General features: G+C 41.1%; 1 protein-coding gene across 28 annotated transcripts in view; it reads left to right on the forward strand.

Annotated features, from left to right (window-relative positions):
• R3HDM1 (R3H domain containing 1) overlaps positions 1-12,462 on the forward strand; it is a 198,406-nt gene extending 185,944 nt beyond the window's left edge. For 25 of the 28 annotated variants that reach the window (XM_063630995.1, XM_055262002.2, XM_055261992.1 and 22 more), the window contains 4 exons: positions 2,773-2,917; positions 9,141-9,223; positions 9,680-9,764; positions 11,123-12,462. In XM_063630995.1, coding sequence (XP_063487065.1) covers positions 2,773-2,917; positions 9,141-9,223; positions 9,680-9,764; positions 11,123-11,478 — 669 coding nt within the window. In that variant the 3' untranslated portion in view covers positions 11,479-12,462. Of the gene's footprint in view, positions 1-2,772; positions 2,918-9,140; positions 9,224-9,679; positions 9,765-10,349; positions 10,481-11,122 lie in introns of those variants that run through there. The other 3 variants (XM_063630992.1, XM_063630996.1, XM_063630993.1) reach the window with 2 other exon arrangements.
• Positions 12,463-12,893: the final 431 nt, after the last annotated feature.

Genomic DNA, 12,893 nt, shown 5'->3' on the forward strand with positions numbered 1-12,893 from the left:
TTTCTTTTTTTGTAGAGACAGGGTATTGCCATGTTGCCCAGGCTGGTCTCGAACTCCTGAGCTTAAGTGGTTCACCTGGCTCAGCCTCCCAAAGTGCTGGGATCATAGGCTTGAGCCACTTTACCCAGCCAGTTTTTAACATTTTTTAAAAGATAGAGGTTCGGCATGGTGGCTTACGCCTATAATCCCAGCACTTTGGGAGGCCAAGGAGAAAGGATCACTTGAGTCCAGGAGTTCAAGAGCAGCCTAGACAACATAATGAGATCCCATCTCTATAAAAAAAATTAAAAATTAGCCAGGTGGGGTGGTATACACCTGTAGTTCTAGCTACTCGGGAGGCTGAAGCAGGAGGATTACTTGACCCTGAGTGGTAGAGGCTGCATTGAGCTGTGATCACACTACCGTACTCCAGCCTAGTTGACAGAGTGAGACCCTGTCTCAAAAAAAAAAAAAAAAAGGAGGGGGTGGGACAAAGGTTATTATAGATCAGCTCACAAACTATCAATGGCCATTAAACAGATGAAAATATAAAACTACTTTTCATCTATATAATTGGGAAAATTCAGGAAGACCAATAATCTGCCGTAGTAATAGTTTGGCAAAGATCAAGTTATAAGCTCTGGGACTCTCTTTGTGGTAGTGTAAATTGGTACAGCTCTTTGGAATGCACTTTGGAGACATTTTTCAAAATGTAGAATTTGACCCACAGATAATGCTTCTGGAACTTTATCCAGTAAAAATTATACAATAAGTGCAAAAATATGTGTACAATATTTCTTTTTTCCCTGTTGTAATATTGAAAAACTGTAAACAGTCTTGACATTCATCAGTGGGTAACTGATTATTACTGTGCCATTTAGGAAAATGCCCTTAAGTGTGTAATACTGAAAAGAATAAGATACACCTACTATTGAGATGGTAGTTTGTAAATAACCAGTCTCCATTAAAAGGAACTAAGGCTCCTTAGAAAAATAACTGTTGCCAGAGTTGGTGCAGGGAAAGTACCAGATGGGCGTAGGCCATCTTGGCTGTGCCAGAAAGTAAGGAAGGGGTGGAAGAAAAATAGGGACATGTTGAAGAATACAGGATCAGGAGTGGAGGTTTGGGGCATAAAACAATGATAGAAATGAGTGATCATCCATGGAATAAAATAAGAATTCATTAGTCCATACTGATAAAAATCAATAAATGGAAAATGAAACTCTGTCTTACCTCAGTGTAATGTAAAGTGATAAATGTAGAATCGTGAAATTAGAAGATCACCACCAAGAAACCATCAGGCAAGAGTCACCACCAGAGGCTACAAAACTAGTGGGTGAAGTTCTGAGGAAAAGCAGAATTTTTTTTAAAGTATCTCCCTACAAGATACTTAAAACTACAAAGGAAAAAAATGGTAATTTACAGTGGAGGAACCTGATAGGCACCACGTTAACAAAGCAGTCGAAGTAAATGTCACCAATACTGTGATGACAGATAGACATCAGGTTCCTTCTGATGTGATCCATTGCAAAGGACACATTACTTCTCTGGTGTTCCTTTCCCAAATATATAACATGAACTTTTAATGAGGAGACAGCAGACAAACCCAAATTGAGGGACAGTCTACAAAATAACTGATCTTCTGAAACAAATCTTCAGAAATGTCACAGTCATGAAAGAAAGAAGAGACTGTGCTGTTCTGCTTCAGATTAAAGAAGATTAAAGAGCCATGACAACAAAATGCAGCCCTTGATTTTAGTCTGGATTCTGGACTTGAAGGGAAACATTTTTCTTATCTTTTGCTATAAGGGACATTAGTGGGACACTTGGCAAAATTTAAATTAACTGTAGATTAGATAATACTATTGTATTGTTAATTTTCTGGCTTTTATTATTCTACTTTGATTATATTATAAAAGTCCTTGTTGTTAGGAAATAGACACTAATTATTCTGGGTTAAAGGAATATCATGTGAAATTCACTTTCAAACAGTTCCAGAAAACACAGTGATATATATGTATATATGTGGATGTATACACACACACACACACACAGAAAGCAGTGTAATAAAAGTTAACGTCATTTGGGAAATCTGGGAATTCTTTTACAATCTTAGAAACTATTCTCTAATGAAATTATTTACGTATGAAATGTTACAGCATTTAATATGAAAAAAGAGTGAGTTAGCTGTATGTATTCTCTCATGCAAAAGTATCGGCAATATTATTGCCAAGGTAAAAAAGCAAGTTTCAAAAGTAGGATGTAGTCTGTTACCATTTTTGTGAAAAATTGATGTATGAATGCATGTGCATAGAAACAATCTCTCGGCTGAGCGTGGTGGCTCACGCCTGTAATCCCAGCAATTTGGGAGGCTGAGGCAGGCGGATCACAAGGTCAGGAGATCGAGAACATCCTGGTTAACACAGGGAAACCCCATCTCTACTAAAAATACAAAAAATTAGCTGGGCATGGTGGCAGGCGCCTGTAGACTGAGGCAGGAGGCTTAGGAGGCTGAGGCACGAGAATGGTGTGAACCTGGGAGGCAGAGCTTGCAGTGAGCCGAGATTGCACCACTGCACTCCAGCCTGGGCAACAGAGCGAGACTCAGTCCCAAAAAAAAAAAAGGAAAAAAAAAGAAACAATCTGTTACCAGTGTTTATTTTTGGGAGTTGCAGATTACATGTTTCTGTGTTTTGACTTATTTTGTAACAAGTACATATATGTAATCAGGAATAATAAAAAATAAGCCTGCCCAAAATGCTGACCCATTTTCTTGACGTATTGTAATTGCAGCACAGCCCTCAACTCAGTAGCCCCATTATTTCACCAGCTCAGTCGCCAGCACCAGCTCAGCTGTCCACCCTGAAAACTGTACGTCCCTCTGGACCACCACTTTCCATCATGCCCCAATTTTCTAGACCTTTTGTCCCCGGGCAAGGTAAGTGTACATGAAACTAGTCACAGCTTCAGAGAATTTAAGACATCCATTCCCAGTGACTTGGTAATTTATCTTGGTAATATTGCCTTTCTATTTTCCACAGAGCTACATCTTCACCTACACTCAGGCATGTCTATTTGTGACCATATACTCTCCTAACCTTAATGTGTCATTGCTAATTAATAATTATTAATTCAGTAATTACTTATATTTAGTAATTACATGATCACATTAAAATCGCTTTTAACTTATTCTTAGAATCCATTCCTCTATAGTAATAATACACATTTTTCTACATTTTTTCGGTATTTTAATTTCTGCATTAGAGTAATATAGATCAAAAGTTTATCCAGGCCGGGCGCAATGGCTTACGCCTGTAATCCCAGCACTTTGGGAGGCCAGTGCAGAAGGATCACTTGAGGCCACTCAAGACCCCGTCTCTAGAGAAACTACAAAAATCAGCCAGAAGTGGTGGCACATGACTGTAGTCATAGCTACTCAGGAGGCTGAAGTGGGAGGATCACTTCAGCCCAGGAATTTAAGACTGCAGTGAGCTCTGATTATGCCAGTGCATTCCAGCATGGACAGCAGAGCAAGGCTCTGTCTCAAAAATAAAACAAAAAAGAGATTATCCAAAAATTTATTCAGCAATCATTTATTAAGGAAATGGCTATGCCCTTGGTGTATAAAGATGAGTAAGGAGAAGTCCTTACCCTCACTAACCCTTAGTCTACTTGGGGGAGCAGACGTGCAAGCAGGTGATTATAAACTAATATGGAAACCATTGTATTTCCTAGAATTTATCCTAAGGATAATGCACACAAAGATTTATATACAGAAGAGTTTATCCTATAGCAAAAAAATTTACAAACAACCTGTGTTCATCAATGAGGAATACTTAAATTATGGGATATTCATACAAGGAAGATTATGTAGCTATCTAAAGAATCACTGAAAGGGGGCAGTATTCAGGCTAGGCACGGTGGCTCACACCTGTAATCTCAGCACTTTAGGAGGCCGAGGCAGGTGGATCACAAGGTTAGGAGTTCAAGACCAGCCTGGCCAAGATAGTGAAACCCCGTCTCTACTAAAACTACAAAAATGAGCTGGGCACGGTGGCAGGCACCTATAATCCCAGCTACTCGGGAGGCAGAAGCAGGAGAATCACTTGAACCTTGGCGGCAGAGGCTGCAGTGAGCCAAGATCGCGCCACTGCACTCCAGCCTGGGCGACAGAGAGAGGCTCCATCTCAAAAAAAAAATGACGACAGGGGGAGCAATATTCACAATATGGTGAGTGATTTTGAAAAACAAGTTACACAGACATTTTGAAGTAGTATGCAGATGTCTAATAAGCCCTTGCAAAGATATTTAACATCAGTCATTATAGAAATGAATATCAAGCCAGAATATCACTTCACACCCATTAGAATGGCTATAATCAAAAAGACGGACAACACCAAATGTTGGTAAAGAATGTTCTCACTTGCCAGGCATGGTGGCTCACGCCTGTAATCTCAGCACTTTGGGAGGCTGAGGTGGGTAGATCACTTGAGGTCAGGAGTTCGAGACCAACCTGGCCAACATGGTGAAACCCCATCTCTACTAAAAATACAAAAATTAGCCCGGCATGGTAGCACATGCCTATAATCCCAGCTACTTGGGAGGCTAAGGCAGGAGAATTGCTTGAATCCTGGAGGCGAAGGTTGCAGTGAGCAGAGATCGCACCACTGCACTCCATCCTGGGTGACAAGATTGACACTGCATCTCAAAAAAAAAAAAGAAGAATGTTCTCCCTTGTAAGTGGGAGCTAAACATTGATGGACACAAAGAAGGGAACAATAGACGCTTGGGCCTACTTGAGGGGAGAGGGTGAGGATTGAAAAGTACCTATTGGATACTATGCTTATTACCTGGGTGACAAAATAATAAGTACACCAAACCCCCAAACCCCTACAACATGCAAAATCCACATGTGAGTACTTAAAAAATAATGTTGGTAAAGATACAGAGCTACTAAAATTCTCACACGCTGGCGGTAAGAGTGTACAGTGATGAAACCGCTTTAGGAAAAGGTATGGCAGTTTCCTAAGACTTTAATCACTTACCATATAACCCAGTAATTCCACTCCTAGGGGAAAGAGAATTGAAAACATGTTCACATAGTCTTGTGTACAAAATATAGCAACCTTATTTTATAATAGCTCAAACTGGACAAGACCAACATGTCCATCGACAGGAGACTGGATAAACAAATTGTGCTATATCCTTAAAAGGGTACTACTCAACAATAAAAGGGAACAAAGCAAGCTACTGACACACAACAACATGATGACTCTCCAGGTCACGATGTTAACCAAAAAATAAGACAAAAAGGGAATATATTCTATATGATTCTAATTATATGAAATCCAGCTGCAGACAAACTAATCTGTGATGTTAAAAATCAGATAGTAGTAGAGATGGGGTGTGGAACTGACTGGGAAGGGGCTGGAGGGAACTCTTCCAGGGATGGAAATATTCTTTAAGGGGGTGGGGGGGTGGGGTATGGTTACACGGACTTTTACAATTGTTAGAATTCATCAGATTCAACACTTAGAATGTTTATTTTATTGATTTTATTGTATGTTAATTATATCTCAATTTCCTTAAAAACTCATACACACACATATGTATGAGTCAGCCCACACATGTAGAAGAGTGAAAAGATACACACCAAAATGTTAGAAGTGATGGAATTACCAGGGTGGGTTTTGTTGATGTTGGTTTGTTTGTTGTTGTTTGTTTTGAGACACTGTCTTACTCCATCGCCCAGGCTGCAGTGCAGTGGTGCATTTGTGGCTCACTGCAGCCTTGACCTCCCCGGACTCAATTGATCCCCCTACCTCAACCTCCTGAGTAACTGGGCTTACAGGCACGCCACCACACCTGGCTAATTTTTGTATTTTCGGTAGAGACAGGGTTTCACCATGTTGCCCAGGCTAGTCTCGAACTCCTTGGCTCAAGCAATCTCCCCACCTTGGCCTCCCAAAGTGCTGAGATTACAAATGTCAGCCACTACACCCAGCACCAGAGTGGTTTTTATTTTCTCCTTTGTAATTCTCTGTCTCCAAATTTTCTACAAAACAAATTCCTTATTAAATTTAGAAAAAAGGCTAGGCGCAGTGGCTCACACCTGTAATCCCAGCCCTTTGGGAGGCTGAGGTGGGTGGATCAGGAGGTCAGGAGTTTGAGACCAGCCTGAAACATGATGAAACCCCATCTCTATTAAAAATACAAAAAAAAAAAAAATTAGCCAGGCATGGTGGCTCATGCCTGTAATCCCAGCTACTCAGGAGGCTGAAGCAGGAGAATCGCTTGAACCCGGGAGGCGGAGGTTGCAGCGAGCCAAGATTGTGCCACTGCACTCCAGCCTAGGCGACAGAGCAAGACTCCATCTCTAAATAAATAAATTTAGAAATTGCGTATTTTTAAAAAATTAATTGAAACAGTATGCGTCATGCAGTCTGGTATGAATGCCACAGGAGGAACACCTGGCCCAACCTATTAGGAGGGGTCTTTGTACTGCTGACTATAATCTTATCTCCATATTTGAAACAAATTAGCTGGGCATGGTGGTGGGCGCCTGTAATCCCAGCTACTCAGGAAGCTGAGGCAGGAGAATCGCTTGAACCTGGGAGGCAAAGGTGGCAGTGAGCAGAGATGGTGCCACTGCACTCCATCCTGTGTGACAGAGCAAGACTCTGTCTCAAAAAAAAGGAGTTATCCATTAGATGTTTGTACACTGAAATATTTACAAGTAAGATGCTGAGATTTGCTTTAACAGGAAAAACAAAGCAGGAGTGATCACAGTTGAACCTGGATGATGGGTACATTATGCTTTTCTATCTATACATTTATATACTTGAAATTTTATAGAATTAAAAGGTTTTATCTTTTGTTGGAAAATCTTAAATGTCTTTATCTAGGGGATTCCAGAATGTTTAAGCAATGTTCTCTATATTCTGTTAATGCTGTTTTTGAGTCTCATTAAATTTTTAAAATTTCATTATTGTAGCACTTAACTCTGACTTCTTTACAAGTATTTTCTTTTTTTTTCTTTTTTTTTCTTTTTTTTTTTTTTTCGAGACGGAGTCTCGCCCTGTTGCCCAGGCTGGAGTGCAATGGCGTGATCTTGGCTCACTGCAACTTCCACCTCCTGAGTTCAAGCTATTCTCCTGCCTCAGCCTCCCAAGTAGCTGGGACTACAGGCACACGCCACCACGCCTGGCCAATTTTTTGTGTTTTTAGTAGAGACGGGGTTTCACCATGTTGGCCAGGCTGATCTCGAACTCTGACCTCATGATCCGCCTGTCTCGGCCTCCCAAAGTGCTGGGATTACAGGCATGAGCCACCGCACCCGGCCTTCACAACTGTTTTTTATACACCTTCACACTTCACTTGGCATCTCTCATCTCAGTGCTAAACCCCCATGTCATATCTTCCCTTCCATCTATAGGTTGGGAAAGAGTGAGTATGTCATGCATATGTCCTGCCAGGGAGCTGCCCAGGCATCTTCACTGTGTTCACCTGGAAGGAGCCTTGTGGAATGGCAAGAAGTCCACACCTTGCTACTTTCTGTTACGAAGCTCTCAGGAGAAGGGGTGTACAATTTCCTGAGGATGCTTTCCTAGCACCTACTGATAACCCTCCTCCAAACACAAAATGTACTAAATTCGAGAACTTATGATTATAAAATAAATGAAAATATAACACAAAAACCTTATTCTCCAAGACAAAGTTTTTGCAGTCAGCATTTATTAAGCCTTTGCCGTGTGATGACTTTAGGCTTTCCTGAGTAAAAGAAAGCAATTGGAAGATCTCCATCCTCACTAACCTACATTTACTGATTTAGGAAGGGAATACTTATGAATAATGACACTTAAGAACTACACAACTTTTTCTGAACAGGTTCAAATTATAAATGCAAATTTCACTTAAAGATTAAGAAGAGCAGACTTAAGACCTAGGATGTACAACTACCCATTGGTTAGAACTATTAAAGTGTGTTTGAGTATATGTAAATGTGTACATGCATATATTATATTTATAAATTTATAGCAATTAATAGTGAATTGGGGAGATAAAAACTTAATGTTTATCCAGAGTTTCTTCCTTCCTCTGAAAGGTAAGATTTTAATCATAATAGAATGATGTGGATTTCAGCACCTCAAGTGATTGGCATGTGTGTTGCAGTTATTTTGGTATATTTCATATGGGATGTTAGGATTTAGTGTCATAGTTTTCTTAGATTCTTCCTCTTCCATATCTTCAAAGTATCCAGAGTAGTTTCTCTCCATCCTGTCTCTGTTCATGTAGTTCCTACCATGCACCCTCCTTCCTAGCCACTGTTATTAGTCCTTAATCTTTTCAGAATTTTGCCTGGGCTCTTAAAAGGATACGTGGAAATTTTTAATTCTTGTTTAAAATGTCATTTAACCAGGCATGGTGGCTTGCACCTGTAATCCCAGCAACTCATGAGGTGGACGGATTGCTGGAGGCCAGGAGTTTGAGACCAGCCTGGTCAACATAGTGAGACTCTATCTCTACTAAAATAAAATTAGCCAGGCATGGTAGTTTGTGCTTGTAGTCCCAGCTACTTGTGAGGCTGAGGCAGGAAGATCCCTTGAACCCGGGAGTTCAAGGCTGCAGTGAGCTATGATTGCACAACTGCACTCCCGCCTGGGTTGTCAACAGAGCAGTACCCTGTCTCCAAAAGAAAAATGTCAGTTATCTATACTTTTTTTATGCCACCATACTTGTTTCCCCTGTTCATCTTATTTTGATCAATTAGAAAACTCTGGCAAGTACTTTTTATTTTATTTTATTTTTTATTTTTTTGAGACAGTCTCTCACTCGGTCACCCAGGCTGGAATATAGTGGCGCCATCTCGGCTCACTGCAACCTCTGCCTCCCATGTTCAAGCAGTTCTCATGCCTCAGCCTCCTGAGTAGCTAGAATTATAGGCACCCACCACCATGCGTGGCTAATTTTTATATTTTTATTACAGATGGGGTTTCACCCATGTTGGCCAGTCTGGTCTCGAACTCCTGGCCTTAAGTAATCGGCCTGCCTCAGCCTCCCAAAGTGCTAGGATTACAGGCATGAACCACCGTGCCCGGCCTCTGGCAAGTACTTTTTAACTGAGGAAAGAAAAAATGTAAAAATATTTTATTGACTTTCAGGAGATTCCAGGTATCCATTACTTGGCCAGCCACTGCAGTACAACCCTCCTGCTGTTCTGCACGGACACATTCCAAACCAACAGGTATGAAAGACAACTAACCTTTGTTGCAGAATGTCATAGCTCCCTCAGAGTATAAGGGGCAACCCTGAGCCCACCTGCTGGCACTGCCCAAGGAGAGCTCTGTTCCTCAGCCAGTTGGTTTACACAGATTATCACTGGCTCCATCAGAAGCAGAGCAAAGGAGAAGATGGTGTGCTGCTTGGCAGAGCAGTAATTCTCTAGTGCCACCCAAAGACAAGGCAGTGGCAAGGGATTGGGGCACTCTTGCTAATGAAGGACTGTCAGCAAGTGATTGGTCATAATGAAAGACAGAAATGCCACTGCCACAGAGGCAGAATCCGGAAGGCCTGGGACTGATTTTCTTCTGCCAGAGTGCAAAACCCAAACTAAAGGTGTTTGGGTGTTAAGTTTTTAAACATCCAAAGTGTGTTTGTCAGCATTATTAACCTTGTTTCTCAACTATTTGTGGGTTTTCAGGGTCAACCTGGCAGCAGGCATGGAAACCGAGGAAGGAGACAAGCTAAAAAAGCTGCATCCACGGACCTTGGAGCAGGAGAAACAGGTATGTCTCTGAGGGGCAACTGGATGTGGGTCTGCAAACTGGTGACAGTCTTTAAAAATACACCACAGCACAGAAATGGGTTTTCCTCTTCCTAGAATCCTGCAAAAAGTCATAATAATTTTTGCCATCTCTGATTTAGGGTTCTTGGATATGTTCCTATGACCCTGTGTCATTTGAGATGTGAGAGTATATATGGTAAGATGGTGGGTTTAGGAGGGAGAGAGGGGCCAAAGGGAAATGCGTGAGAGGAACAAGTAGAGTGAAACTCTTAGCCTCTTAGTTCTTTGAGAAAGGGTTTGTCCTTACATCCATGTGGGAAAGAGTCTGAGTGAACAAATATATTGCCTCTCTGTGATAAAGTGCCTTCAAGTTTGTACTTTAACTTTCTACTCAGCAGCCTTGTGGTGTGGTTAGGGCAAGTGCTTTTATTTTATTTTACAATGGAAATGTGAAGTTCAGAAAAATGTTTGAGATCACCTAATTTAGAGAAGCCACTGTACAATGCTTCTTTTTATTTGTGCAACTACCAGTAAAGACTATGACATCAGTAGCTTAATTTTATTTATTTATTTATTTATTTTTGAGATGGAGTTTCATTCTTGTTGCCCATGCTGGAGTGCAGTGGTGTAGTCTCAGCTCACTGCAACCTCCACCTCCCAGGTTCAAGCAATTCTCCTGCCTCAGCCTCCCATGTAGCTGGGATTACAGTCGCCCACCACCACACCCAGGTAATTTTTTGTGTTTTTAGTAGAGATGGGGTTTCACCATGTTGGTCAGGCTGGTCTTGAACTCCAGATCTCAGGTGATCCACCCACCTCGGCCTCCCAAAGTGCTAGGATTACAGGTGCGCCTGGCTCAGTAGCTTTAACACTATTAGCCCTCTATTCCTTGCCTGTGGGGTAAGTAGGAATGATTTAAAAGATGGATGTCCCTGGCCGGGTGCAGTGCCTCATGCCTGTAATCCTAGCACTTTGGGAGGCCGAGGCAGGTGGATTGCCTGAGCTCAGGAGTTCAAGACCAGCCTGGCCAACATGGTGAAACCCCATCCGTCTCTACTGAAAACACAAAAAATTAGCTGAGCATGGTGGCGGGTGCTTGTAATCCCAGCTACTTGGGAGGCTGAGGCAGGAGAATCGCTTGAACCTGGGAGGTGGAGGTTGCAGTGAGCCGAGATCACATCGCTGCACTCCAGCCTGGGAGACAGAGTAAGACTCCATTTCCAAAAAAAAAAAATGGCCCTAACAATTTTAATTTTGTGTATTTCAATGGTCATTTCCCATGTCATATTTGGGTCTGCAGTGCTTTTTTACTCAACTTTTTTGGTAACAGGGATGTATTCTGTACCTTTTCTATTCTAGTTGTTGGGAAGGTCTTGGAAATTACTGAACTACCAGATGGAATAACTCGCATGGAAGCTGAAAAGCTTTTTGGGGAACTCTTTAAAATTGGCGCCAAAATCCGGTGGCTCCGGGACCCCCAGTCCCAACCACGTCGTCACCCCCTCTGCTGTGGCAGCGGGGACAACACTGTCAACCCTGAACGTTCTAAACCCAGTGACTTGGCCTCCACCTACACCGTCTTAGCCACATTCCCCTCCATTTCAGCTGCACAGAATGCACTGAAGAAACAAATTAACTCAGTTAACAAGTTTAAGCTGAGAACAAGCAAGAAGCACTATGACTTTCACATTTTGGAAAGGGCAAGTTCTCAGTAACAGCCACCTTTGGACCCTTCGCCTTTATGGTTCCCCTGCCCTCTCCCATCTTTGATTGGCTTGGTATTTGGAGCTTCTGTTAACATTATAGAAACTCCTAGGATGTGTATTCATGGCGTTATAGCTTTTGAAGAAAGGCCAGTGATCCAGCAAAGGGGGAAAAAATATGCATTTCACCCCACATGACTATAGGAATCCACATCAGAATGATACAGAGTTAGCAGGTTTTTCTAAGGAAATGCCGTTCAAATGCCTCCTAACTTTTATAGTTACTTTGTTTTATATTTCTAAATTCTTGTATCAGATCCAAAGCTCTATTGTACAGCAAATTATTCTTCAAAATGATTATAACCAGTTGCAACCTGTATTTCTTTTTGCAGCCAGCACAATGTGACCCAACTTAAAATTTGGGGGAAAAAGAATGCAGGAGTGAAATAACCAAGTCAAAAGCATGTACAATCTCCTTGGGCGTTAGGGATGCTAAGAAGAGCCCACAAATAGAGGATTACTCTTCCTCTGAATCTCTAAACTCAGAAACAATTGCCAAAAAATACATAACTCTTCCCTGTAGGGCCCTTTCCTTATTCATTTAGGTAGTGTGAACATTAAGTATAAAATAAATTATGTTCTTAATGCCTCTTAAACCACTTACATTCAAAGGGGAACAGAAATCATTCTAAGCAGGAAAATACTTCCACTTTTTTTTTTTTTCAAGTATCTCTCTAATAACTAAATGCACTTATTTGCATTCCCCTCCTTGTGGATTTTTTGTCACCTAAGGAAATGCATTTGATGAGTGCTGGAAACTTCTTAAGTGCTTTACAGTTTGTCTTCATTGTTTGCAGCGGATCACTGGACATCAAAGATTCATTGCACTTATGAACAAGGAACCTTCTTTTCAATTTCTGTGTAATTTGCAAGGCTGTACAATGTGTGCTGATGCAAGCCTTTTTCAGTTCAAGAGAATAAATGTTTACAAATATAGGCTCACTTTGTCTTTTTTTTAATTAAAAACACCTTTTAAATGAGTGTCAGTTTTGAAGACAATAACCTTTTTGGAAGATTTAAGTCAATTTCAGACTTACAGAAGATGAAAAACAGTAAACCACCTCATTTTACAAATGTCCTAAACATCCCTTACTCTGTGGCAGTGATTCCTGGTGGATATGATTTGTTACTGTGTTCTCTATCATAAAGTTATTACCAACTGTAGAAATTTGAAGTATGAACATACTTATTGTCAGGCAACTAAAAATAGAAGATTATGTTTGGTGAGATAAATTTTTTTTTAGCTTATGTATTGTATACCCAGTTGTCCACTTAGGCTCAAATGCTTTATAGACATCTTTTCCCTTTGGGTAGCCAAGCAAAGTCACCCTGTTGGGAAATCTAAAAGGTAGGAGTCTGCCAGCTGC

This window comes from Symphalangus syndactylus, chromosome 22, assembly GCF_028878055.3.
Source record: "Symphalangus syndactylus isolate Jambi chromosome 22, NHGRI_mSymSyn1-v2.1_pri, whole genome shotgun sequence".
Classification (NCBI taxonomy): domain Eukaryota; kingdom Metazoa; phylum Chordata; class Mammalia; order Primates; family Hylobatidae; genus Symphalangus; species Symphalangus syndactylus.